At 41.7% G+C, this 26,466-nt stretch overlaps 1 protein-coding gene across 1 annotated transcript in view; it reads right to left on the bottom strand.

Annotated features, from left to right (window-relative positions):
- PPP1R3A (protein phosphatase 1 regulatory subunit 3A) overlaps positions 1–26,189 on the bottom strand; it is a 31,442-nt gene extending 5,253 nt beyond the window's left edge. Inside the window, exons 1-3 of the mRNA XM_015427359.1 lie at positions 25,350–26,189; positions 1,391–1,449; positions 1,128–1,264 (exon numbers count right to left, since the gene is read on the bottom strand). Coding sequence (XP_015282845.1) covers positions 1,128–1,264; positions 1,391–1,449; positions 25,350–26,140 — 987 coding nt within the window. The 5' untranslated portion in view covers positions 26,141–26,189. The remainder of the gene's footprint in view (positions 1–1,127; positions 1,265–1,390; positions 1,450–25,349) is intronic.
- Between the last annotated feature and the right edge of the window lie 277 nt (positions 26,190–26,466).

The raw sequence follows: 26,466 nt of genomic DNA, 5'->3' as shown, positions 1-26,466 counted from the left end.
CACAAATATACTCCTCATTTATTTTACGGATTATCATTGTGATTTTTTTTAAGCGAACTTTTATTTGAGGCTATTTATTGTATAAGTATACTGTTGGGTGTACTGCAATATATATATATATATATATATTGCTGTCTCTTTTTAAAAAAAATATGGAGATGTTGATTTTCTGACAGTGAAGGATCTCATAGTGGGTGACAACTTTGAACTTTCCTAAAGTTAGAGTTAGAAAGGCTTCACAATTATGAATAAAGAATCTATTCACCACATTATCCACCTGGGCTGTGTGGTACTCTTATTCCCTAGTGTTTCAGTTTTCATGTAGTTAAAAGGAATCACCATTATTCTCCATAGTTATTTATCCTATGCATATAACTGATCCTGCTCCAAACCAACTGCTGTGTGTCAATGGCTGCCTTTCCTTCCTTGGCGACCTAAAATGCAAGTTGAAGCCAACCTTATTTTGTAAAAGCTGTGCAGTGTAAATTGCCAGTGGAAATGTTCTGTTTTGCAACTGGCAGTTACTAGTCATGTCCATGATGCCTGAAGGAACAAAATGACTTAAACGGGTTTGTAAGACCCCACCTACCGGTAGTGCCCCTTCTCCTGATCCAGAATTTGTTGATCATGGAAGAAAAGGGAAATTCCAAAAACCAAACAAACTGCAGAGTAATGAGATACAACAAAATTCACCTCACCCAGTGGCCAGGTGTTATAAGCACCGGCTTCTCACAGGGTTGTAGCTGCTACATGGTAAGCCTCATAAGCAGCCACTTCAGGCTAGACAGTATCCCACCATGGTTTGTGTATAGCCCTCTAGATATAGATGTCTTACCGAACAGAAAATGTGTGTATTAAGTGTATACTGATTATAGAGGCTAGAAAGAGAAGACTCTGAAATATTATTCTTCTAATGTTTTCAAATAGTCACTTATAGCCTGTGATAAAAAAGAAGAGAGATGTTATTATTTTAAGACCACTCATATGTAATGAAATAGATCAGATCAATACACCTTATGCTGTTGTTCAAGTTACAGATGCAATTGAAGCTCAACAACAGACTTTAGAAGTTGGGGAGGATTTCACTCCTTTTGAAGAATAAATTCATACAAGAGAATAACACTTACCAGCAATTCTAATTCTTTTTCATTTTCTTCATTATCTTCCTCATTATGTTCCACATTTTTATCTTTTATGTTTTCTTTGCTTTGTTTAATTTCATTGTCATCCACATCCAAACAATGAATTTTGGGGATGTTTGACTCTGAAGGAGTTAACAAAAAAAATGCACCTGAATAATATCCATCAGGATGTTTTGTTACATTGTTTCTCTCTCTCTTTTTAATTAACATGTGCAATAAAGAAGAACTAATTGAGAGGGGTTTTATACCTGAAGCCCTGGAATTATTCCATATGTCTTCATCAGCCGTTGCCAATATTTCTTCTTTACTGTTAAATGAGAAAGGAAACTTGGTCATACTTTCCAAAATCATACTTGGAAATCCTTTTAGCTCTAAGCCTAATAACATCAAAGTTAATGATGCAAAATAAGTGATTAGAAATTTTGCATAAATGTAACATTAAATATGAGTTTTGTCATGTGGATGAGTGTCTCAAAGTGTCACCCTAGGACGATGCTGAAAGTTGTCAAGAGTAACCTAACCTTCTCCATATCCAACCAATAAGTACCTTGATTGGGTTTGAAGGCAGAGAACTAGAACATCAGTGCAATCAATTAATCATCCCATCCCTCGTGTCGCTTATTGGAACAAGAATATTCCTCAGACTATTTGCTCTTCATCACATGATTTTGATTCACTTTGGTCCCATTTTCAAGGCACCTTCACACATTTCCTCTGTTCTCCTATTGTTGGTATGCATGTCCTGAGGGTGGGGACTTAACAGATGAACCATATATATTGTCTCTTTTTATTATTATCGAGACACTCAGGTCTCAAATGCTTGTTTTCATATCTTGCGGTAGCCTGCTGTGCTACATCTTGAGAGCGTTCATTTGAAGTAACGTTGTATTTGTCCTTCCTTTTAAAAGATGCAAAAAAAGAATACTATACTAGACAGAGAATGTTTGATATGTTGGCTCCAAAGAAGCAAAAGATAGGTCTCTGAATGAGTCAGATGATGTCTTTGCAGGCTAGAGGCCTGCAGCTTGCAAACTGTGTGTACTTTTTTTTGCAGACAGTAAGTAACAGGGGGACTGTCGAGGAGGAGGGACTGAGGGGACAAAATTAAGCGGGCACAAGTCAGCTGGAGGACGCCTAAACCCAGCATCATGGGGCATTCATGTAAGACATTTTTTTAAAATCTTATATAGTTCCTACTGCAACCACAGGGGGCACAGGAAAGGCAGAACACAGTAAAAAAAAAAAAAGTCTGCCAGCTGGGCCTTTTAGCAAAGTTTACAAGGAGACTGAGGGAAACTGTTTGCTGATCAGATCCTATTAAACCCATCAGCCAAAATGGCATTGGAGCAAAATAAGACCAGCCAGGACAAGCTACAGTCCTTGCCAGGCAGCAGCCTTCTAACAAGGTGGGGGTACCAGGTCTGGGTTGAGGAATGCCTGGAGATTTTGGGGATGGAGCATGGGGAGGGGAGGGTTTGGGAAGAGGAGGGACCTCGGCAGGGTATAATGCTGTAGAGTTTACCCTCCAAAACAGCCATTTTATCCAGGGAAACTGCTCTTGATGGTCTGAAGATCAATGATAATACAGGGAGATCTCCAGGTGCCACCTGGAGGTCAGCAACAACCCCATGACATTATCTCCACCAGTCTATGATCTCCTTTTCTCTTTAGTTTCATTCAGCTACTGCTCAGCCAGATCTTGCAACGGGGCAGCCCTGTTAACGTGTGGCAGCAAATTAAAAATTAAAAAACCCTTTCATTGTATTTTCCTACGTTTGTCTCTTTTCCACACTTTTTTCCTTCATTTTGCTCTCTTCCTTTCATAATCTGCAATTCATGTATCCCCAGTTCTAATTTCTCTCCACCCCAGAGCGGCTTACATTATTCTCCTCTCCTCAGTTTTATTCTCACAACAACCCTGTGAGGTAGCTTATGTTGAGAGCGAGTGACAGGCCCAAGGCCACCCAGCAAGCTTCCATGGCAGAGTGGAGATTCAAACAAGGGTTTCCCAGATCCTAGTTGGACACTTTAACCACTTCACAAGTTTAGTTTCTATTGCAAATAGCAAGGAGGGGGAGGGGCGTTCGGGAGATAACCTGAGCCAAGATATTCCAGTTCCTTTCCATTTTTGGCCCTGGAACACCCATTATCATCCTGAAACTGGTGGCCAGTTTTGAGAGTCTTAGTTTTATTTTCTGAGTTATGCCTGCCTCAAATGGACAGACGGATGGACATGTGGATACTTTTATTATTATCAGTGCATGGTAACAGCCAGCCAAATTATTTCTTTTGTTATGAAATTTGGTTTGGATCATGGACATATGGGCGGAGGGGGCAGATGAAATCTTTGTTTGGGGGGCCATGGTGGCTCTCATCAGTCCTGGGTGGGGCTCAAAAGCTATGCCATTTGAAGAAATCTTTTAAAGATGAATTATGAATTCAAATGGTCTTAGGCCCTATAATGCCACCTTCTTCATTCTGGGCACCCTGGGATGACTTATCAATAAACAGGAGGCTGGCATTTTTTTAGTTCCAGGTGCTTACTTTGCTTGAGATTGTTGGGTCTAACCTAAACATGGGGGTTTCCTGTTTTATTACTTATGTAAGATTATTCACTACTAACCTCATCACATGGCAATGAGAATCAGCAACATATATGGCAGTCCTTTTCAAAGGTGCCTGTATGCAGTTACTCATTGCATACCCACTCAAAAAAAATATTCCACAGGTTAGGAAAGGCACAAATAGGTATAGGAAAAAGCCTGCATGGTTAACAAACAAAGTAATGGAAGTTGTAAAAGGTAAAAAGGATTCCTTTAAGCAGTGGAAAGCTAGTCACAGTGAGGCTGATAAAACGGAACACAGGCTATGGCAAATAAAATGCAAGTCTGTTGTCAGGCAGGCAAAAAGGGAATATGAGGCGCATATAGCAAAAAACGTAAAGACCAACAATAAAACTTTCTTCAAATACATTAGAAGCAAGAAACCAAAGACCTGAGTCAGATTGAGGTGACGAGAGAGGAGGTCCTAAAACTGATAAACAACTTAAAAACTGATAAATCACCAGGCCCAGATGGCATACATCCGAGAGTTCTGAAAGAACTCAATTGTGAACTTGTGGATCTCCTGACAAAGATATGTAATCTTTCCTTAAAATCTGCCTCCATTCCTGAGGATTGGAAGGTAGCTAATGTCACTCCCATCTTTAAAAAGGGTTCCAGGGGAGATCCGGGAAATTACAGGCCAGTCAGTCTGACGTCGATTCCGGGTAAATTGGTGGAAACCATTATTAAGGAAAGAATTAGTAGGCACATAGATGAACAAAACCTATTGAGGCAGACTCAGCACGGTTTCTGTAAGGGAAGATCTTGTCTCACTAACCTGTTAGTGTTCTTTGAGGGGGTGAACAAACATGTGGACAAGGGGGATCCAATAGATATTGTTTACCTTGATTTCCAGAAAGCTTTTGATAAAGTTCCTCATCAAAGGCACCTAAGGAAGCTCAAAAATCATGGGATAAAAGGACAAACTGTGTGTACTTTTTATGGATCAAAAACCTTTTCCAGGTTTGCAGTGCCAGCACAAGATGCTGACCAGTTTCTCAGTGAGGTCTTCCAAGCATAACACTCAGCTGTACCAGTAGTAATCCTGTCAATTGCTTTCTGAAGGATCAGGCAGATTGGTCCTTCATCCTGTCCACTAATTAATGACAGGGCAAAAAACAGTGAGCTTAAATACTGCCCACTGAATAGAATAAGAACCATGTCTATGAAAGGGCATTGCTACTATGCTCTTGCACAGCTCCTTTTAATTTTAACGGGGCAAGAAAGCTTCCCACTGGATTATGTCTTTAGATAGTATGAAGTCTACTCTATTTGAGTTGAAGTCCAAATAGATAATTTAGCATGACAGAAGGTGGTAGATTGGATGGCCCTCCATGGCATAGCCCACAGCCTCATCGAACCACGCAAGCCCCCTCGCCATGACAAGGCAGTGATCTATGAGGGGGCAAAATTGGGCTTGAAGCTCAACATCAAAAAAACTAAGATCATGGTATCCGGCCCCATCACTCCTTGGCAAATAGAAGGGGAAGTCATGGAAGTAGTGACAGATTTCACGTTCTTGGGATCCCAGATCACCGCAGACTGTGACAGCAGCCATGAAATTAAAAGATGCCTGCTCCGTGGGAGGAAAGCGATGGCGAACCTAAACAGCATGATAAAAAGTAGAGACATCACCCTGCCAACAAAAGTCCGCATGGTCAAAGCAATGGTATTCCCAGTAGTCATGTATGGCTGCGAGAGTTGGACTATAAGGAAGGCCAAGCGCCGAAGAATAGATTCTTTTGAACTATGGTGCTGGAGAAGACTCTTGAGAGTCCCTTGGACTGCAAGAAGATCAAATCAGTCAATCCTAAAAGTAATAAACCCTGACTGTTCCCTGGAAGGCCAGATAATGAAACTGAAGCTCAAATACTTTGGCCACCAAATGAGAAGGGAGCACTCACTGGAGAAGACCCTGATGCTGATTCAAAGAAGACGGGACGGCAAAGGATGAGATGGTTAGACAGTGTCATAGATGCAACGAACATGAAATTGAGCCAACCTCAGAGGACGGCGGAAGACAGGAAGGCCTGGCGTGATCTGGTCCATGGGGTCACAAGGAGTCGGAATCGACTGTGTGACTGAACAACAACAACATAGATAGGGACTCTGGGGCAAGTGATGCTCTGTCTTCTTGGTGCTTGGGGGGGTTAACAATGGGAGGGCTTCTAATGTCCTGGCCACACTGGTGGACCTCCTGATGGCACCTGGTATTTTTGGCCACTGTGTGACACAGCGTGTTGGACTGGATGGGCCTTTGGCCTGATCCAACATTGGCGTCTCTTATGTTCTTATGTTATGTTCACTGTTTGTTCCTTCTATCAGCTTTTTGAACACTGTAATTTGGAATGTTTTGACCTCATGGCTTTCATTGTTATCCTCAGCTTAAGAATCCACTCCTGGGTTTAATTCTGGCCCAGGAGGGGTCCTGACAGAGTCAAGCCCTTCAAGAGTGCTTGGATTTGAAAATACATTTAGTGAAGGAACATGGACTAGGTGACCTTCAGTTCCCATTCCATCCCTACATTTCTATTCTTCTCCCAACTATATGTACAGTCAAGTCAGAAAGGGTCCTCTGAAACCTTCACAGCAATGAACCAGAACAACATTGATTTCAACTGTTCACATGCAGGAGACGTCTCGGTTTGTCCTCTTTCAGGAAAATATTTATATGTCACCATTGTGAAAAGTTCTGATGTTATAATAAATTATAAATCTTTCCCATTCCATTTTATTCAAAAGTCTTACATGCACACTGATATAATTCTCCAAAAATATTCAGCAGCAGGTTGCTAAATTTAAACTTGGCTACAACAATCTACGTATGACCTGTCACCACCTTTTTATTTATAATCTATCTTCCACTTCTTTCCTCGGTGCACTAATATCTTATTTGCAGTGGAATAGTCACTGTCAACTAAGATCTTTACTATTTAAAAAGTGTCTGTGTTGTTTAACAGTATTTCTGCTTGTGGAAAAACAAGTATATTTTTCTACTATAGCTTCAAGCCGGAGAACTACCTTTTTATATTCTTGCTAAAGCTTATTTTTACTTGGGCACTCAGGAGGGATGCTTCGTAGTGTGTGTACACAGTGGGGTTTGGTACTCTGTACTGGGCATTGACCCAGGTCTTGTCCAGCCTCATTCACCCTTACCTAGCCTGATCTACCTAGAATTTGTATACATACTACTTTCTGCTGAACTCATTCCACAGTTTGCAGGGGGCCTCATTCAACACCTCATAAGTATACCGCTTCATAGGATACACTAACTGCCTGTGGATCTCACTTGCATATTTTCTCTAGGTGACATGTAATATCGCAGGATTGATTACAAGAAAAAGTTTACTGCAAAAGGGTTGACATACACAAATAGATATGTTACGGGAAATTGTAAGAATGCATAATGCTTATTGGTGAAAACATGACAACAAATATTCCTAGTCCTGAGTAAATAAGTGATAGAATTGGCATGACCATTAAGAATTGGAAGAATTTCATTGATCTTTCTAATGTTATGGATGTACATAGTGAAGAAAGCTCTTATGGGGAGGGGGGCAGATTGGATGAAGAATTTAAATGTTCTTCAGGCCTCTTTTTGTAGCAGGAACTCCTTTGCATATTAGGCGACACACCCCTAATGTAGCCAATCCTCCAAGAGTTTACAGAGCTCTTCTTACAGGGGCTACTGTAAGTTCTTGGAGGATTGGATACATTAGGGGTGTGTCACCTAATATGCAAAGGAGTTCCTGCTACAAAAAGAGCCCTGTAATATCTGCAAGGTGCTTCTAGTCTCCAGAAATATGCTGTTAAAATCTCAGAATGCAGCTCTATACCAGCCCATTCATTTGAGTTTGGCCCTGCAGTTCTGTAAAGACCACGGGGGGTGGGGCAGAGGAGTCTTTCCAAATCACTGTGTCATACCTTCTCTGTTAGTGACCCTATAAACATAGCAGTTTAAGACTGAGCAAGAGCTGGTAGCTGTAGCACAGGATGCAAGTATCAGGTCACCAGTTCCCTCTTCCCCTGAAGGTCAGGATGCTGTTTTCAGTATTTAGTAGCAAATGTTGTATTTCACACTATTCATTTCAGATAAGTTTCACTGCTTCCACAGTAAGCGGCCTCTATTTAAACTATAATTAAATCAGAACAGACCTTAAACTCTATTTGATGTTGGGCGGCCGGTCGGACTCCGACCCAGAAGATCTGCACCGAGCTTTACAGGCTGTGTCCGGATGGCTCAAGCTGAGCAGGTTGAAGTTAAACCCGGCAAAGACGGAGGTCCTGTGCGTGAGTCGGACCGGATCAGGGTTAGGGCTTCCGCTCCTGGCCTTCGATGGGGCACCCCTGGTGCCAGCTTCGGAGGTTAGGAGTTTGGGAGTGCTCCTGGACCCCACCTTAACGATGGAGGCCCAGGTGGCGGCCACTGCCAGATCGGCCTTTTATCATCTACGGCTGGTACAGCAGTTGGTTCCTTTCCTTGACCGCAACGACCTAGCCACAGTGATCCATGCGACAGTCACCTCGAGGCTGGACTACTGTAACGCTCTCTACATGGGGCTGCCTCTGGCACGAATCCGGAAGCTACAGCTGGTGCAGAATGCTGCGGCCAGGTTGTTGGTGGGCGCCCCGAGTTGGGAGCACATCCGACCTGTGCTGAAAGCGCTGCACTGGCTGCCTATAGCAGACCGAATTCGCTTCAAAGTGCTGGTGCTTACCTTTAAAGCCCTACATGGCCAGGGTCCGACTTACCGAGGGACCGCATTTCCCCATATATTCCCCAAAGAGCACTTCGGTCAGGGTCGCAACACCAGCTGGCGACCCCGGGCCCTAGGGAGGCCAAGCTTGTGACAACAAGGGCCAGGTCTTTTTCTGTGGTGGCTCCTACCTGGTGGAATGAGCTCCCGGAAGAGATCAGGGCCCTGCGAGACCTTATGCAGTTCCGCAGGGCCTGCAAGCCGGAGCTCTTCCGCCAGGCCTATGAGTAGGAGCCGCCACGGCCACTACCACCACCGCTTTTTTTCATCGAGAGAGACCACTGGGTGGGAGGGGTAACATCTTTTACCACCCCAGTCTCTCCCACTGTGCATATGATGTTATTTGTGAGTTTATTTATGCACCTGTAGTATTGATTTTAAATTGTTTTAATCTTATATTTATATTTGTATCTGTAGTTTGTATACTGAATGCACATGGTGCCTTATGTGAGCCGCCCTGAGCCCGTTTGCGGGGAGGGCCTGGTATAAATGTAATAAAATAAATAAAAATTAAAATAAATAAACTATAAATATTGGATTCCTTGGCAAACTTGCTTTCTACTGGACCAGATCAGCAGAGCTACTCAGAACGTGCTGTCTCAGCAAGATGGGTAGGTACTACACCTTCACATCACAGTATCACATGCAGCTGGTGTGTGTGGTGTGGAAGTGGACAGAGATGGAACAGTAATGCAATCACCTCAGATCTATTATAGACAATTCAGTCATCCCTGAGATGTTTTGTCTTCATGAGGCAGATTCCTTCTTTTATAAACTTTACCACATGCATTTGCTGTGCTGGATTGGTGGCTTGCTTCAATCGGTTTCAAAGGCTTTGCTTTGGAGACTACATAGCTGTCTGTGCTTATGGTTCTCCTTTCAAAGTATTAGCTTCTACAAATTCCTTTAGGGAGCTTACAATGACTTATGTGATATGGAAAATCTGGAGCCCGAGTGAAAGGAAACACATTACAATGGGAAAGGTTTTTCTTAAATCCTTTTCACCATGCAATATAGATTAGCTTTTAAAACAATCAATACTTGTGGCAACAGATATCATGTCACCATTTGGAACGTGGTCAATTATATCCTGTAGATCAGGCCTGCCCTGACCTGTATGGCGAAGGCTAGCCCCATCTCATCGGTCCTCAGCACAAATTTGCCAGCAGTTTGAGATGTCTGTTTCAAAAGGTGACAATACGTGGCCCTCTCCTATCAATATTAACAGTGGCAAATAATACAAAATTATTTCCTCCCCAATGTACTATGCTAAACTGTGGAACACATGAGATTGATTCCAATAGCAGGATCTGCAGCCTCGTGGTTGAAGTGATATCAGTATCTCTACTGTTGCCATATCTGTCCTCCCCCCCTTCCCACCCACACCCCTCTGTTAGCTCCACTTCAGTTTCTCTCTCTTTTTCTTTAATTAGCTGTTTCTTTTTGCAGCCTTCTAGATTTCTCTATTTTGCTTTAGTTTGGTGTATGGAATCAGTACAACAAGGAAGTATGTTCTTACTGTATATTCACTGATGGGAGGCTTCTCTCTCTCCATCCCCACTTGCTAGGCTTCAGCCATTCTGCCACACAATGGAGTAGGCTCCCCCAGGCCTCAGAATGGGATGAGGAGGGGGTTGCACCGCCTGATTCCTCACAGTTCCCTGGACCTGTGCTCCCCCAGGGCTTGAAGCAAGACCCTCTCATTCCTCCCCGGCCTGTTGTGGAGTCGGCTTGAGTTTGCCCCCCCTTCCCCTGGTAGGCTTACCTAGGAGGCCTACCAGAGTGACAGTTCCCAGCAGTTGGGCCAGGCCTGCTTTGCACAGGCCCACCCATTCCCAGTGACTGTCCATGCTGCTGGTTCTCCCTCTTCTCCACTGTCTGCCTGCTTCTTCTTATGAGATGCACTGCCACACCACCACCATCTCCTCTGCTGCTAGTCCAGTCCTCTAGGGCCCCTCCTAAGCCCCTGCCATCTGCAGTGACTCTGGGGTAGGGTGGGTGCGGGTGTCACCCATTGCCAGGCCCAACCTCTCTGCCATGTATCAGCTGGCCAGTGTGTGTGGGGGAATTACTTCAAAAATGAGGGAGGAACACCCGACATTGCAGCAACATGCCTACATGATGTAGGCATGTCAGGGATATTGAGGCAACGTTCTGGTTTTTGAGCAAAAACTATGATAGAAGCTAATTCTCTCATAGAGTTTTTGCCCCCAAACCAGAGCATCACCCCCAACACCCCCAATGTGCCTATGTCACTTCTGGGTCACATTAGAAGTCACATGTTGCTGGGTCACATGGGCATGTTGCTGAAACATGTGAAGAAGCTCCCAGCTCCTGGTAAGTTCACCTCCCATCTCCCGCTGGCTGCCCAGGGGAACCTGGCATCTCTAGTCTGGGGCTACTGTTGTCATGACCCCTCTTGGTTGCTTTTTCCTTGGGCAGGGCTCCGGAGGCCAGGCATGGGCTGGCAGTGAAGCCAGGGCTAGGCCCATCCCTGAACAACTGATATCTGCAAAATCAATATAAACTGCAATAGTAGAAAAGGGGAAAAACAGGAAAAATCCAGACTTGGATGCCAGGAGTAAGTTGATATATGGCAGAAACACATGGAGGTCAGTAATGAGACAAAGCTAAAATGAAATGCAATGGAGATGGACACCTTGTTACAATAGTAGCCCATTTTAATTGTGGTAGCAGCTACATCATTAAACCTTGGCCAAAAAATAGAACTCAATAAGACATACAGAATATAGTGACTTACAGCACAATCCTGTGCATGTCTGCTCAGAAGTAAGTCCCACCATGTTCAATGGAGCTTACTCCCAGGTATGTGTGCTTAAGATTGCAGCCTCAGGGACACACCTAAGCACTAAGGAAGAATAGAAAAAAATGTAAAAACCAACCAGAGCTGCGAATTCCAGTATGGAACTTTCTATAAATACTGTGAAATGTTTGAATGTTTGTACAAAGAAGCTGGGAGATGAGTCAGTAGAACTAGATGTGGCTGTAAGCAAAGACTGAGTTCAGACGGGCAGTTCAAAGCAGGAAGGAGTCTTGGCAAAAAAGGGCCGGAACAAACTGTTCCGGGTTTTCCCGTTCACACTGCAGCGACTGATGCGGGAGCGTTCACACTGTTGGCCTGGAGGCACGGCTGTAAGGCATGGCTTTCTTTTTTTGTAATCTGGAGATATGCACATGAGCGCTCATGCGCATAAGAAAAATGCGGCTTTTGGCGTTCACACTTTGTTGGTGCGGGATGGACATGGGATAATCGTGCTTTCCAGGGTTTGCTGCCACTTTCACCAGGTACCTTTTAAACTCGGGAGCGAAGCGTTACAAGACGGGTTGAATACAGCTGGGGAACACCTGACAGATGTGCCTGTGTGAATGGCCCCTTTAATCCGGTTGTGGAACATTTCTGAAATGCGCATATATTGGGGCAAACTGCCAGTCTGAACTCGGCCAAAGAGAGTTATAGCTTTGGATGCTTATTGACATTATAGTCGTGGCTGAAATATCAAAAAGGACTATTAGAACTCAGGCTATATATTCATTCAACATGTCCATGCCCACTCCACCAATTATCTTCATATAGGTGGAATCTCAAAATTGTGGACAATCAACAGTGTTTGCAGATATCAGCTTTTCCAGGTTTGCAGTGCCAGCACAGGATGCTGACCAGTTTCTCAGTGAGGTCTTCCAAGCATAACACTCAGCTGTACCAGTAGTAATCCTGTCAATTGCTTTCTGAAGGATCAGGCAGATTGGTCCTTCATCCTGTCCACTAATTAATGACAGGGCAAAAAACAGTGAGCTTAAATACTGCCCACTGAATAGAATAAGAACCATGTCTATGAAAGGGCATTGCTACTATGCTCTTGCACAGCTCCTTTTAATTTTAACGGGGCAAGAAAGCTTCCCACTGGATTATGTCTTTAGATTGTATGAAGTCTACTCTATTTGAGATGAAGTCCAAATAGATAATTTAGCATGGCAGAATGTGATAGATTCTTTTGAGCATTGTGCCATAACAGTCCACAGTTTCTCATTCCTGTAATGTTAGAAATTGGTCATGTAGGGCATTTTACCATAGCCATATAAATCTTAGTCTTATTGGTAATGCTAGGGGGAACATGCATGCAAATTGTTCAACTGGCATTCTGCCATTGAGACAGTCTGTAACCTGAGTTAAAATTTGAAACCAGTTGTACAAAGTCAAACTCTAAGACAAAATTCATTGGATTAAATGGCAACCTACATCCATTATTCTCCCCTCTTCACTATTATAGGCCTTGTTCAGACTGGCAATTTGAAGTGCTAGGGAGTCGTGGCAAAGAAAAAACAGAACAGACCCGGAACGGCTTGGTTTCGGTATTCCCATTCACACCGCAGCAAATGAAGCGGGAGGATACCGTGGAGGAAGCGCAACGGAGTGTTCACACTGTTGGGCTGCCCTGGCAGGCTTTTAGCAGCTGTTTCCACGCTGGGCTGCATGCACCCATGCGCATGGGCACATGGGCGCAGCAGCAAATAGGGCATGAGCACACAGGCCCTGATGGTGCCTGCCCACGGAAACAGCCAGTGCCTATTATCAATTACTGTGGGTTGTTCCCACCTTAGCAGCACTTGTGTTCACACTCGGAACTGGAATCAACCTGCTCTGCACACGGTTTGCTACCACTTTCACCTGGTATCTTTTAAACTCGCGAGGGAAGCGGCACAAGACAGCTTGAGTATGGCTGGGGGACGCCTGACAGATGTGCCTGTGTGAACCCGCCCCTTTAATCCGCTACTGAACAGCTACTGAAACATTTGCCTGCCAGGCCAAAATTGCCAGTCTGAACTCGGCCATAGTGTATCTTACAGATTTGTAAACCCTTTACCTCTACCTGGGATATGAAAGACAGCAACAGTAAATGAACATTAATTCTCACAATGCATTCAACTCACATAAGCAGCATACTCCTGTGAGCATGCTGAGCCTCCTCATTCAGAGGCAATAAACCTCTTAATAACAGTGCTGAAAGGCTACATCACAGGGAGGACTTGGCTTCTGTGCCCTGTTTGCTGGGCCCCCCAGAGCAAGTGGTTGACTCCTAAGTGAAATAGGATGCTGGACTAGATGGACCACTGGTCTGATGTAGAAGGACTCATCTTATGTTCTTATCTCAGGTATAAGCCAGATACCATCAGGACAGAATGTAGCAATTTGAGCACATGAAATTGCCTTATACTGAATTAGACTATTGGTATATCAAGGTATCGGTATAGTCTATTTGGAATGGAAGTGGCTGACCAGGATCTCAGGCAGAGGTTGATCTGCTACCTCAACTATTTAACTGGAGAAGTGGGGACTGAACCTGGGAGCTCTACCACTAAACCACTGGCTTGTATTATACGGGGAACTCCAAAACATGACTTTAAAAAATCTCAATGTTTGCATCCAGTTAATGGCCACACACTAGCAGACGTCTCTCCCGGACCTCTGGGGAGACGATCTGAGCACCTGCAGTGAGGAGGGGGCTCGATTGTCCATTGCCTCCCCATGGAGCCAGTGTGAAAGGCTCCTCGCCACGGGGCTTTTGAGGGGTAGCCTCTTCCGCAGCAAGATGCTGCGGAATTGAGGCACTCCTCTGCCCCGATGGTCCTGCCACTGTTGCGACCATACGGATCCAGAGCCGGCGGCCGGGACAAGCATTGGAGATCGGATGATTTAACCATGAGTGAGCAAGATCCCCGGACCAACAATGAACAGTGAGTCAAGTAAAAAAGAGATGCCGAAAAACTAAAAAAAGGCCCCCCTGGGAATGGCAAGATGAGCGAGTGGGGGAGGGGTTCCTCCCACATGCATAAACAAAACAATTATTTGCCAAGGGGGGAGCAGAAGTAAAAATATGGAAATATGTTTTAAGAGACTTACCAGAGTGTACATAACAACTTGGGCGAATTTCAGAGACTTTAGCAACTTTTACTAAAAGTAAATAACCCTCAAACATGGCGGGGAAGAAAATGGAGAAAGACAAGCTAGCAAAAATGAAACTAATGGGAGGCTCGAGTCCCCGGATGGAGGACTCCTCAGAGCTATCCAAACTGCTAGCAGAAACCATGCGCCCTCTGCTGGACCAAATGACCAACGTTAACCAGCAGCTAACTTTCAGCTCAGCAGCTCCAACTAGTGGAAATCACAAAAATAACGGAGCAAACAGTGGAGAAAGTGAAGGAAGTGGACGCAAAGACCCAAAAAATCAAGAAAAAGGTGCAAATGCTGGAAAAGAAACAAACTTCAGGTGAATTTCAAATTTTGCAGCTGCAAATGGAGAGAGCTAACCTAGTCCTCTGATTCCAAGGGGTCCCTGAGACAAAAGGAGAGAATCTAAAAGAACTTTTGATTTAAGCATTAGCTCCAGTTACAGATTTAAAAGCGGAATACTTGATAAGCGAAATGGATGTGATCTATAGATCCTATTCCAACTATATCAAGAAAAATAATCTGCCTGGAGAGATTGTGGTTAGATTCTCGAAGAGACATGTCAGGGACTTAATAATCAAAACAACTACAGGAGAACCCCTGAAAATGGGAGGGAATAACATCAGAATTTTAAAAGATATCCCATTTGAAATCAGGAAGAAGAGGAAGGAGTATAAAGACCTAATATTGTTTCTGCAAACGAAAAGCATTGCCTACAGATGGTTGATTCCCAAATGTCTCACCTTTAAAATTAAGGACAAAAAAGAAAAACATGAGTCCCTGAGATTGCAATTGGAAGAGCCAGGATAGGTCGGTGCGGAAGAAGAACACAGTAAATCCAGTGAAGATATGGGCTCTGTGGTTTCAGATGAGGACTCTGCTTCAGATAAGGGGGCGGCAGCCCCCAAGCGAGACTATCAACTGAGGAAAAGAAAGAACAAAGCTAAATAAAGGCTGAAGGACTCTGAAACATTTAAAACATTTAAAACATTTACTTTAATGTTGCTCTTGGAATTTTCTTAAAATAGTTAAATGATGGGCTAAAAGCTAAATATATTAGCATAAATGACCATGTTCAGTGTAATCTAAGCATGTTAAGAATAACGCTTATACAAGCTAATGTAAGGATCTCCTATACTTGGGGTTTTAGTTATTAGTGGTTTTCTTTCCTGTATCCTTAGTTGTAGTTGTTTCCCCTTCCCATTTTTTCTTTGTAGTTTGTAGTCTTTAGAAAATGCAATAAAAAATCCCCTTCAGGGGTTAAAAAAAAAATCTGAATGTTATGCTGTTCACATTAGAAAACCCATTTGCATGACAAAATAAGTGGCAGGCTGCAACCTGTAATTTGGGAATGAGCCTTGAGACTTATTAAAGGGAAGTGGGCAGAGCTTCCTCAGAGAAAAATAAAAAGAAATATACATTACAAGCCTACAGGTTAACTGTTATGGTTTCTCCCAAAGAGTCCTGGGAAGTGAGGCTTGTTCACTATTTATTATTTGTATTTATAGCCTGCCCATCCCATGAGTGGGCTCAGGGTCGGTAACATCATGTAACAATACAATAAATACAGTTAAACATTTAAAACGCAGTAATAGATGTTAAAACAAAATGACATTTTAGCAAAGACTTTTCTATTAGAAAGCCTTACTACATTCCCTGAGAGTCCCTGGTAAGAGAGAATAACTCTCAAAGGCATTTCTTTCCCCAGCATTGCATTTACAGATACATACACAAATCAATCCATCCATTGGCATGTTCCTCAAGCTGCACTGCATAAAAATCAAATTGTAACATGCTTTTAGCCTCACGTATGACCCCCATACGATCAATGGCTGGTTTCCTCAACTAAGAGTACACACAGCCAGCGAGAGAGAGAGTCAAAATATGATAACCAGGGCTGCAGTCACGCACAATAAAACTGATTCCGCAAAAGCAGTTGTTGCACTGTTTCCCCCCACTTGTACTGCTCAATTTCCCACTATTTGCTGCTCGGCCGCATTTTAACCCACATCTCCCCCCAATTTCCCCCCGCATCTTTCAATCCATTTTCAGTGCACTTTCCCACTGGATTTCCACACTGTCATTTTTGTCACTTGTTTGTCCCTATTGCTTTGGGTTCCCTCCCTTTCCTACAAGTGTTTTGCTCCTCCTGGGACTACTAGAGAGAGCAAAACACATTGGGGTGGGGGACCCTGAAGCAATAGGGACAAGCAAGTGACAAAAATGACAGTGCAGAACAGGAAATCCAGTTGGAAAGTACATTGAAAGTGGATTGAAAGTGGATTATTTATTGTGTGTGACTGCAGCTCGCCCCAGACTAGGATTTTTGTAGAGAGGAAGTAACTTGCATACAATGAAAAACTAGACTGTATGGAAAAGAGATGAATAAGTTTGGAGACCATAAATGAATTATACAATATGGTGATTAATAATACTGAGAGAGCCAATTGATCATAAGAATGTCTACCCCCATTTTCTGGGCTGAAGCCCATGTGTTCCATACTAATGGACATTCCTGTACCACAGGTCTTTATCTTCTGTGCTGGCATGTTCTGGTGTTATAATGGATCTATGATGGTATCCCTTTCTCATATTATACATACATGCATACATGTATGTATGTAGATATGTAAGTATGCCTATGTCTTAATGTACACCCTCATTTGTAAATTCCAGTCACACTAGTCACATCCATGGATGAATCCTTAGCAGCATCTACATGTTCTATTATGGTTTATCCACATGCCCCACTTAAACCTTGAAAATGCTCTGCACAACTCTTTCCTGTCCTGAAACTAATACAATGGGAAGTGTCCTAAAAATCCCACAGTGTATATGAAAATATGAAGCTGTTTTATGTTAAATCACACCACAGGCCAGGATGAGCCTGGCTACGTGATCAGCTGGCAGCCAAGTGGCCATAACAGTGCAAATCCTGGGCCCGCCTCTTCCTGGAGACTAGGCCTATTTGACCAGCCTGAGAAGGGAGGAGGGAGGAGGCAGGGATTTCAAATCGGGTGGATTTAAATAGCACCCACACCACCCAGAGCTCACCTGGTCGTGACTCCTAATGCTCTTTGGGACTCCTCCCTCCAAAAAATTATCTATTGGTTCAAACTTTGGGAGGTGTGATTTGGTGGTCTTAACCAATCAAATCTTAGAGGTCCTCACTTAAGAGCACTTGCTAACATGGGCCCCACCAATCAAGAAATTAGTTCTGAAGCTGGCTGCACCATATCTGAATGTTAATTATGAAAAGTATATAGGATTGCCACTTTATTAGGTGTTTATTATTTGATTGACAAATCAGGCTGATACAACTTCTTGGGGGTTTAAGGGACCAGGGTGCTATGAAGCATAACGATATCGGTACTAGGATGAGCTTCTTTTTATATTTATTTACATTTTTGTTATTGGTTTCCATTTTCTGCTTTTCACTGTTGGCTTCATGAATTCCTTTATATTATTGACAAATATTCCACTTTTTAATACACAGTTTATATGGTATTCATACATAGAATGGACCATTTATACATATGTGATTAAGGTATCATGGTTATTTATTGATGAAAGAATAACACAGAAAATGTGTATATTTTAGTGGAAAGACTTGGAGCAAAGAATAGAAAATGTCACAAAAATAAAGAATCATGGGTTCTACTGATGCAAGGGAGTTACAACATCAAAACAGGACTTCTGGATTAATATAGCAGGGCTAGGCAGTATATAGAGAACATCTGGTGATCCTACCCAACCATTCTGTTCTTCCATTGGGTAACCAGATGCTGTAAAAGAGTGTGATCCTGTGAAAACTAGGGATGTTAGGTTATTGCTCATCACTGCTCCTTCAGCTCCAGAATCTCCATTTCAATTTCACTTCTCCCTCATGCAAACTGAACATTTGCTTCCATGCCATGTTTTGTCCCCTCATGCCAAGAATATTTTTAAACATTATTTTGCATAAATTACACATAAATGGTGTGTATATAGCATATGAGTAGCATAAAAGTGATGTAAAAATGAAATGAAAGGGCATTGTGGGTGTAAAAAAACCACAAATGCATTGAAAACACAAGCAATGAGAATGGGTGGGAAGAAAATGCATAAACAAAATAAAAAAGAAATGGAATAGAGTCCATTTAAGAACATAAGAACATAAGAGACGCCAATGTTGGATCAGGCCAAAGGCCCATCCCGTCCAACACTCTGTGTCACACAGTGGCCAGAAATACCAGTTTGTACACCCTTTGTGAAAACCTCATTGGAGTAAGAGGCATTTCAGAAGATCCCAGAAGAAAGCACCCATTTGGAACAACTGTCCAACATTTTAAAAAAAAAAAAACCCAAAATTTTGCAATTGGCCTCAGCCCTTATAAGAGCCATTTGGTCCCACCTAATGGCAGTCATTTACTGTGGATCCCACTACCTTTTCTCAAAGTTCCAAAAGTGCATACTGGTTCAACGAGGTTCGGTCTCCTAGCGTATAGTTTCTGATACCAATGCAGAAATTACTGCATGTTAGATTATTTCTTATCAAAAGACAAACTGCAATACATCCCTTTCCAAACAGTTCTCTGCATGGTTCAAGAAGCTCTTTCTTCCAGCTCTATCCTTTGGAGCATGAGTAGTCTTGTGTGTGCTGTGGAGCAGTGATGCTCATAGATGTATATATGGAAAAGATGCAGAGGCCTTTCCATTAGACATAATATTAGGCCTGTTGCTGTGCACAGTAATGATAGATTTCTGAGCTACTCTAATACAAATAAAGAAAAAACTGTGGCACAATGAATTTTGCATTGTCAAGAACTACTCCACAAGACAGCTATTACTTAAAGGCCAAATCCAGACAATGTGTCTGACATTTCAAAGGGGAATGTGGGCACTAACTATTTTTATGCCCATGTCAGAAGTGGTTTGGCATAGTCTTTCACACAGCACTGAGTATCATTAGTTTCTTGATTTTCTTTGCTGCTGCTCTAGGTATGCACCAATTAGCTGTTATAGTCACAGACAGAGGTGGTAGAAATAAGAAATCATGCTGTGAATTGTGGGATCTGACTTTCAAGTATGGTAATAGGTGTCTTTACCATAATCTTCACAAGCTCTGGTTTTATTTAAAAAAAAAGAAAGAACAGCACCCTAGCCCTCAAGTTTTACACAAATGACTTGAAATTAAATAACATGGTTTGCTTAAATTGTAAACAATGTCAATAGAGGGCCTGAAGAGGTTTTCAGTGGTCTGTGGGCCTCTTTGTTTTGAATATATTTATGGAATATAAGTGGCACACAGTGGCAGTTATCATTTGTAAGATCTAAATTTATTCACCAAGAGGAGCAAACCTGAACAGGTCTACTCAGAAGTAAGTTCCATTTTATTCATCATGGCTTACTCCCATTAAAGTGTTTTTAGGACTTCAGTCTATGTATTCCTGATTAAATAAGCCAAAGTTCAATTTTATTTGCCAATGTTAATATAGTAATGTTTTTGTTCCTTTTCATGCAAAATATTCAAAAACACGATTAATATAACTTTCACATATAAAAAGAACATAAGAACATAAGAGAAGCCAATGTTGGATCAGGCCAATGGCCCATCTAGTCCAACACTCTGTCACACGGTGGCCAAAAATACCAGGTACCATCAGGAGGTCCAGCAGTGGGGCCAGGACACTAGAAGCCCTCCCCTGAGCTTATATGGAGAGGTCCCTCCCTCTGGGTGATCACCTTCTGCCCACCGTGAAGATTAATGTAGAGTAGTATAATTTCCAATTTGGGAGTCCAAAGCCCCCCCCCTTTTTATCCTGCAACACTTTCCACTTAATCTGTGCTGTTTTGTTAGACCATACAAATTGTCTACAAATTACATCTAGATCTTTAAAGAATTTAACATTCCTAAAGACTGGTATATTTTGAGCAATATCTCATAAAAGATAGCTTCAGCATTCCCCATTTTGATAAATCTTTTTTATATATCTTGAAGTAGTATAATTATCTTCTATTAATGTATTATTTCTTTTAGATATTGTCACTCCAAGGTATTTTACTTCTTTAACAATATTCATAAGAGATAAATTTTGAATCTGCTCTGTTTGTTTTACTGTACAATTCTTTGTCACTATATTTATTTTGTTGTAATTAATTTTAAGGCCAGATACTTTTCTATATTTCTCAATACATTCCAATAAATGGGGAAGTGATTCAGGAGGATTTTCTACTATAAAAACTAGATCTGCAAAAGCTTACAATTTAAAGACTTCGTCTTTAACTTTTAAACCTTTTATCTGATTGTTTTCCCTAACTAAATCCGCTAATGTTTCCAAAATAAATATAAACAGCAATGGTGACAAAGGGCAACCCTGCCTCGTACCCTTTTGGATATGTATATTTTGTGTCATGTCACCATTTACTACCACCTTTGCTTACTGGGTCGTATATATTGCTTTGATCATTGCATAGAAAGAAAGGAAAATATTTTGTAAAACCTTTTGTGTTGGTAAAAGTATGCAAGCCTTCAAGATTTCCCAGCTGCCATGGAACACTGGGAATCACAAAAGCAGCAGACTTTTAGCAGCAGCGGTGTCACCACTGGTCTTGCACAAAGAATAGTAGAGATGATCTGACTACACCAGAAGTGTTGTCACCATGCAAACGCAAGGCCCACACTCACAGTAGCAAGGAACAGCTGCTCTCCTGGTAAAGACCACCATCCACATCATCACTTCCTAAGAATAGCGAAAGGCTTTAGCCAAATCCATAGGCTGACTGAAGTGTGCTCCTGTCATTCAGGGCCTGCCTCAGCAAACTTGAGCTATGCAAAGTACATCTGTTTTTTGTCTATGATTGCCTTTTATCTAGAGACATTAATCGCTGGAAAACAATAATGTATCAGTAAAAACAATAAACATCCCCAGAGAGCAGAGAGGCAGCTCTGTGCTTTATCAGCATCATGAATTGCCTCTTATTCCATGAGAAGTCTGCTAAAAAAAGAATCTTTTTTTCTGATTTTTGTCCAGTTAAAAAAATCATACTTTCTCCTATGGCACACCATCACACTCAGTATGCATACTTGGGCCAAAATCTGACAAATAACCACAATTCACTAGCATCTTCAGCTGATGTCATTTCTAGATGCTGTCAGCACAGACACGGCATTGTGGGGCTTCAACATGGGATGGCACATCATGAGCTCACAGTCACATCATCAGCATTTGCAAAAGTGAACTTGACGGTCCCAAGCTAATCATTTGAGGAGCAAAATGGGGCAATCCATAGTCAAGGTAGTGGTATCTGCATAGCTGAGTGATTCTCAGTTATGCAAGGAAATATTGGTTTATCAATTTAAAAAATAAAAGAACCCACCCAATGGTTTGACAATCAAAGTCTTGTTCTCAAGAAGCAACAGAAGATTAAGTGTCTTTAAATGGAGGAGATAGACAGGAGCAACAAGGGAAAATGAACCTCTAATATTATAATATCCTGAATGGAGCGATTAGGTTGGATTGGGTAGTATAGACTAGAGCTCCTCTGCCTAGTATTGATTTGACTACAGTGATGTCACAGAGAGACTGGTCAGTCTCGAACAAAATATCTGACTGCTGAACATAATTTTGGAAACTTCAGAATGTCAACATTGTCAGTTAATCGCCTTTTGCCACATCTATTCTTGCTAATGAATTAATAGCATCAAAGGTTTCTGAATGATACTTTGCTGGTGCAAGACAGTTCAAAGCCTTTTATTAGGACTGCCAACAAAAATACTATTCCAATTAGTGCATTATGTTCAATAATCATTTTATTCATTATAATTATACCTGTTCGAATGCTTTATTTCATGGCTTGTTTATTTTGATTGGCTTCACTGGGAAAGCTGTAATCCCTAAATTTGGACTGAATCCTCATATGTTGTACTCCTCCCACTGAGGGATCCTTCCTGACAAATTTCAAGCTGAATGTAGAGAGCATCCCCATTTTACATGCAGTTAAAGACACATTTCTGGTTCTAACATGGCTCAGTGGTAGACCATCTGTTTTGCATGCAGAAGTTCCGAGATTCAGTCCCTGGCATTTCTACTAAGAATCAGGTTGTAGGTGACATGGAAGACCTCTGCCCAAAACCTTGGAGAGCCGCTGCCAATCAGAGCAGACAACAACAACCTTGCTAGACCAATAGTCTGACTCAGTATAAGGTAACTTCATGTCTTCAAAGTAATCTGCTTCAGCTGGTATAGAATGCTGCAAGCCTTCACGGTTCAGACTCTTTTGATGAATAATTCTAGTAAGCCAGAGATTTTAGATGCTCCCAGGACATTAAAAGACATTCAATTAAAAGAATGAAGAGAGGTCAGCATTATTACAACATGCAGAAAACGTTAGGCTGACCCAAGGCATTTTTAAGCAAAAAGTAGTTTTTACTATAGGATTTCCAGTGTTTCCAGAGGAGTTGTTCTTCTGAACAGGTTACAAGTCACCTCTAAGTTCTTGATAGTACATTTCTTATCTTCTGGGTTTTATGCAAAATACTAAGAACATAAAAACATAACTAGAGCCTGCTGGGTCAGACCAGTGGTCCATCTAGACCAGCATATTGTTTCATACAGTGGCCAAACAGTTGCACTGGAGGGCCAACAAACAGGACATAGAGGCCAAGGCCCTCTCCTGCTGCTGCCTCACAACACTGGTATTCAGAGGTCTGCTACCTCTGTATATGAAGGCTCTGTTAATATATCATGAATGGAGTTCCCAGCTTTTTAATTTTTTTAATTTATTTTTTGCTAAGTAACCAATGTGTGGGACCACAATTCAGATCAGGGTCATGGAATGTGCTCTTTTCCCATCCTGAAACAGCCCCAGGAGTTGTTGCATGTATGTGTACTGATGGATCTGAATTGTTCCTGTATATGCCTTGGAATTAAGTTCCAACCAGGGGATTCCAAGAGCACATCTGGTGAACAGGACCAAGGTGGACATGCAGGGCACATAAGAACTTTGTAATGTGCAGGTCAGAAAAATACCCTGGGTGGGTGGGAGGTGGGAAAGTTGTTTGTTCCATCTGCCAACCACCACCACCCACCCCAGTAGCAGAACTGTTCAACCAACAGCCTCACACTTCACATTTTGCTCATTCTAGACCTGCAAAACCTGTATGACAACCTCATAGTTCTGAAGTCAAAACATATCAAGCCCAGATGGGCCATTGTACTTTGTGGAGTCAGGGTGGTGGGTCACAGCTTATGCTGGTAAAACTGATGATAGTATGCTTGCAAAACAGTTCGATCAGGATAACTTTAGCAACCTTGCCAAACCACAGCACACTCAGAAAGGCACTTTTGGAAACATATTTTCATATTTTTCCAGAAAAATAGTCTACATTTTTAAGAAAGATTTTTTTCTAAAAATGGGTACTTCATATTAAGCAGCCTAGCCATGGATCTGCTTTATCTTTCATAACATGGTACTGATTCAGAGGCATCCTAAACCTGGCAGTTGGTGGGTGTGAAACATAACCATGTGACTCTGAATCCAAAGGATAGCTTTAGAGACAAAAGTACAAAAAAGGGGGGGGGAAGCAGCCTCCCCCCAATAGAATAGCATTAATGCATTCATATACAGTCTCCAGTGACATATACACAGTCTCACAAACACAATCTCCAAGTACAAAACCTTAAAATACATAGACAATATCTTCAGTTTTGCCTCTCAATACAGCCAAAAGTTGCATCGGCCTGTACTAATAATTTTACAATAATAAAACACAATAATGAATAAAATAATGAAACACAGTGATTTTGTGCATTTATTTACAGAGTTTCTCCGTTGCAAGGATCCTTAACAGCAAGCGCAAAGCCAACTCCAGAGGCAGAAGGAAATATTACTTGCTTTCCAAGTGGCAAAAACAGGTGTCTATGGAAATACAACTTACTGGCAGGCCATTCTAACAAGTAATACTTCTCACTCCTAGCTCAGGAACAAATGAGATGAGATCATGGAGGACCTGTTCATAGATTCTCCCAATATTTGAAAAAAATGGAAATCATTGTGCAGAGATTCAGAATGGAACCATTAGAGGGAACTTAACTCTTCCTGACCATATGCTTTCACCAATCAAAACTATCCGCATTCCATTATTATTAAAGGACTGAATACTAGTTCCTTCTCCCTGTTTGACTCGTTTGCCATCCAGGGCTACTAGCAGCATGGTTAAGGGAGGTCAGACCACTGTCAATAGGCAACACCTGCCTTCTCAAGGCCCAGGGCAATTTTGGGAAGAATTGTTTGTGGATTTTCCAGCACTGCATCTAGTTTGGCTTTCAGAGTAATATTCAGCCAAATGAATTGCTACACAGGGCTTTATTGTGACAAATATTTTTACACTTCTGTGACATTTTGAAAATTGCATAATGTTTTTGATCTATCAATAAATCTTATTTGAACTCCATAACAACACCAATGTAAGATTATAGCAAACTCCTATAATGGAACAATATCTCATCTGACTGAGATCAAACACGTCCCACTTTTTAAATAGTCCTTAATTATCTGATTCACCTGATTGGCTGTCATGCCATTTTGACAACATTCAGCTTGGTAATATTCTACACCTGACTAATTAAGTTTCTTCCAAGAGAACTTCTGTGAGAACACACTGTAATTATAATGTGTACATTTTATTTAAACCAGTTGTACAAACTGGCAAGTCCTATTAATGGCAACAGTGCAGGTGAGAGCATGGTAGGGGGAAACAAAAGAACTGCAATAGGTATTGAAAGTTATTTTAAAATATCTGCTTCCCTGACAAAGTAGTAAGCTTCTCTTTTAAAGGACTGAATGAAAAGACCTTAAAATAATTAAATAATTAAGCAAAGAAAAGATGTAGCCTCACCTGTTCATTGTTGACTTTAAGCATCCTTTGATTTGTTTATCTGCATCTTCCTGAAGTTTGGTATTCTCCGCCAGTGCCATTTCCTTTTTATGACAGATCAAAATGTAATTGTGGTGGTTGTAGTTTGCCCAAAATATTCCTGCAGATGTCTCATAACGTATACAAAATTCAACTTTAGCGCCATCCCTTTGATATGGAGGAACCAATGAAATCTTGAACAAGAACTGGTCAGTCTCACCATCACAAGAATTAGGCACATATTCTGCTAATATGTCATAATAAGTCAGCCAGTTGTCCAAAGACATCCTAACGTAGACCAGCTTTTCAAAGGAGACATTTAGAACACGAATAATGCCCTTCATACATGTTATCCCTGGTAGAAACTCTATGGACTCTAGCCATACTTTCTGTGCAATCACTTTTTGCAAAAGCTCTTCTTGTGTGGTGGGTAGTGTAAACAGTGGAGTTAAATAGAATTCCTCCACAGGCACAACTTCATCTTCTAAGTCATTATTTGGTAATGTCGTTGGGACTTCCCAGGTATCAAACTCCTTAACAGATACAAGGTCAAAACCAAAGGCATCAGCAAATGAAACTTTTCTTGCAATAGTAGATGGAGCTTCTGATTCCATTTCTTCAGAAGAATCTGAATTCCGTCTTCGGGGGCTAGGTGAGAAACGAGCCTCAAGTGTACTTTTAACATCTTCATCTTCTGAGAGAGAATCACTTAAAGTTGGAACTTCTAATAAGTTCTCCTTACTAATATGACCAAGTTCTTCAAAAGACTCCATTGGGTTCTCTGATATAAACTGAAAGAGACCCGACTGAGTAGTGGCAGCTGATATTTGAGACCCTGTGACTTGAAACAAGGATTAATATTACAGTTGACATGGCAAAAAGGACTCTGGTCTATTAATAGGAGCAATGGCTTGTTAAATATGTTCTCCAAAGGCCTCCAATCTGATAGCAGTACTGTGAAAACTTCCAGTTTGGAGGTAATTTCTACTTTCAGCATTCCAGTAATGTAAAACTCTGAACCTTGGTAATCATTACAGGAAGAAACTGTAAACATTCATAATATAACAAGCCTGCATTTGGTAAATAGAAAACACATTAC

This window comes from Gekko japonicus, unplaced genomic scaffold (genome assembly GCF_001447785.1).
Source record: "Gekko japonicus isolate JY-2015 unplaced genomic scaffold, Gekko_japonicus_V1.1 scaffold1999, whole genome shotgun sequence".
Lineage (NCBI taxonomy): Eukaryota > Metazoa > Chordata > Lepidosauria > Squamata > Gekkonidae > Gekko > Gekko japonicus.
This window is presented reverse-complemented; position numbering and strand designations above follow the sequence as displayed.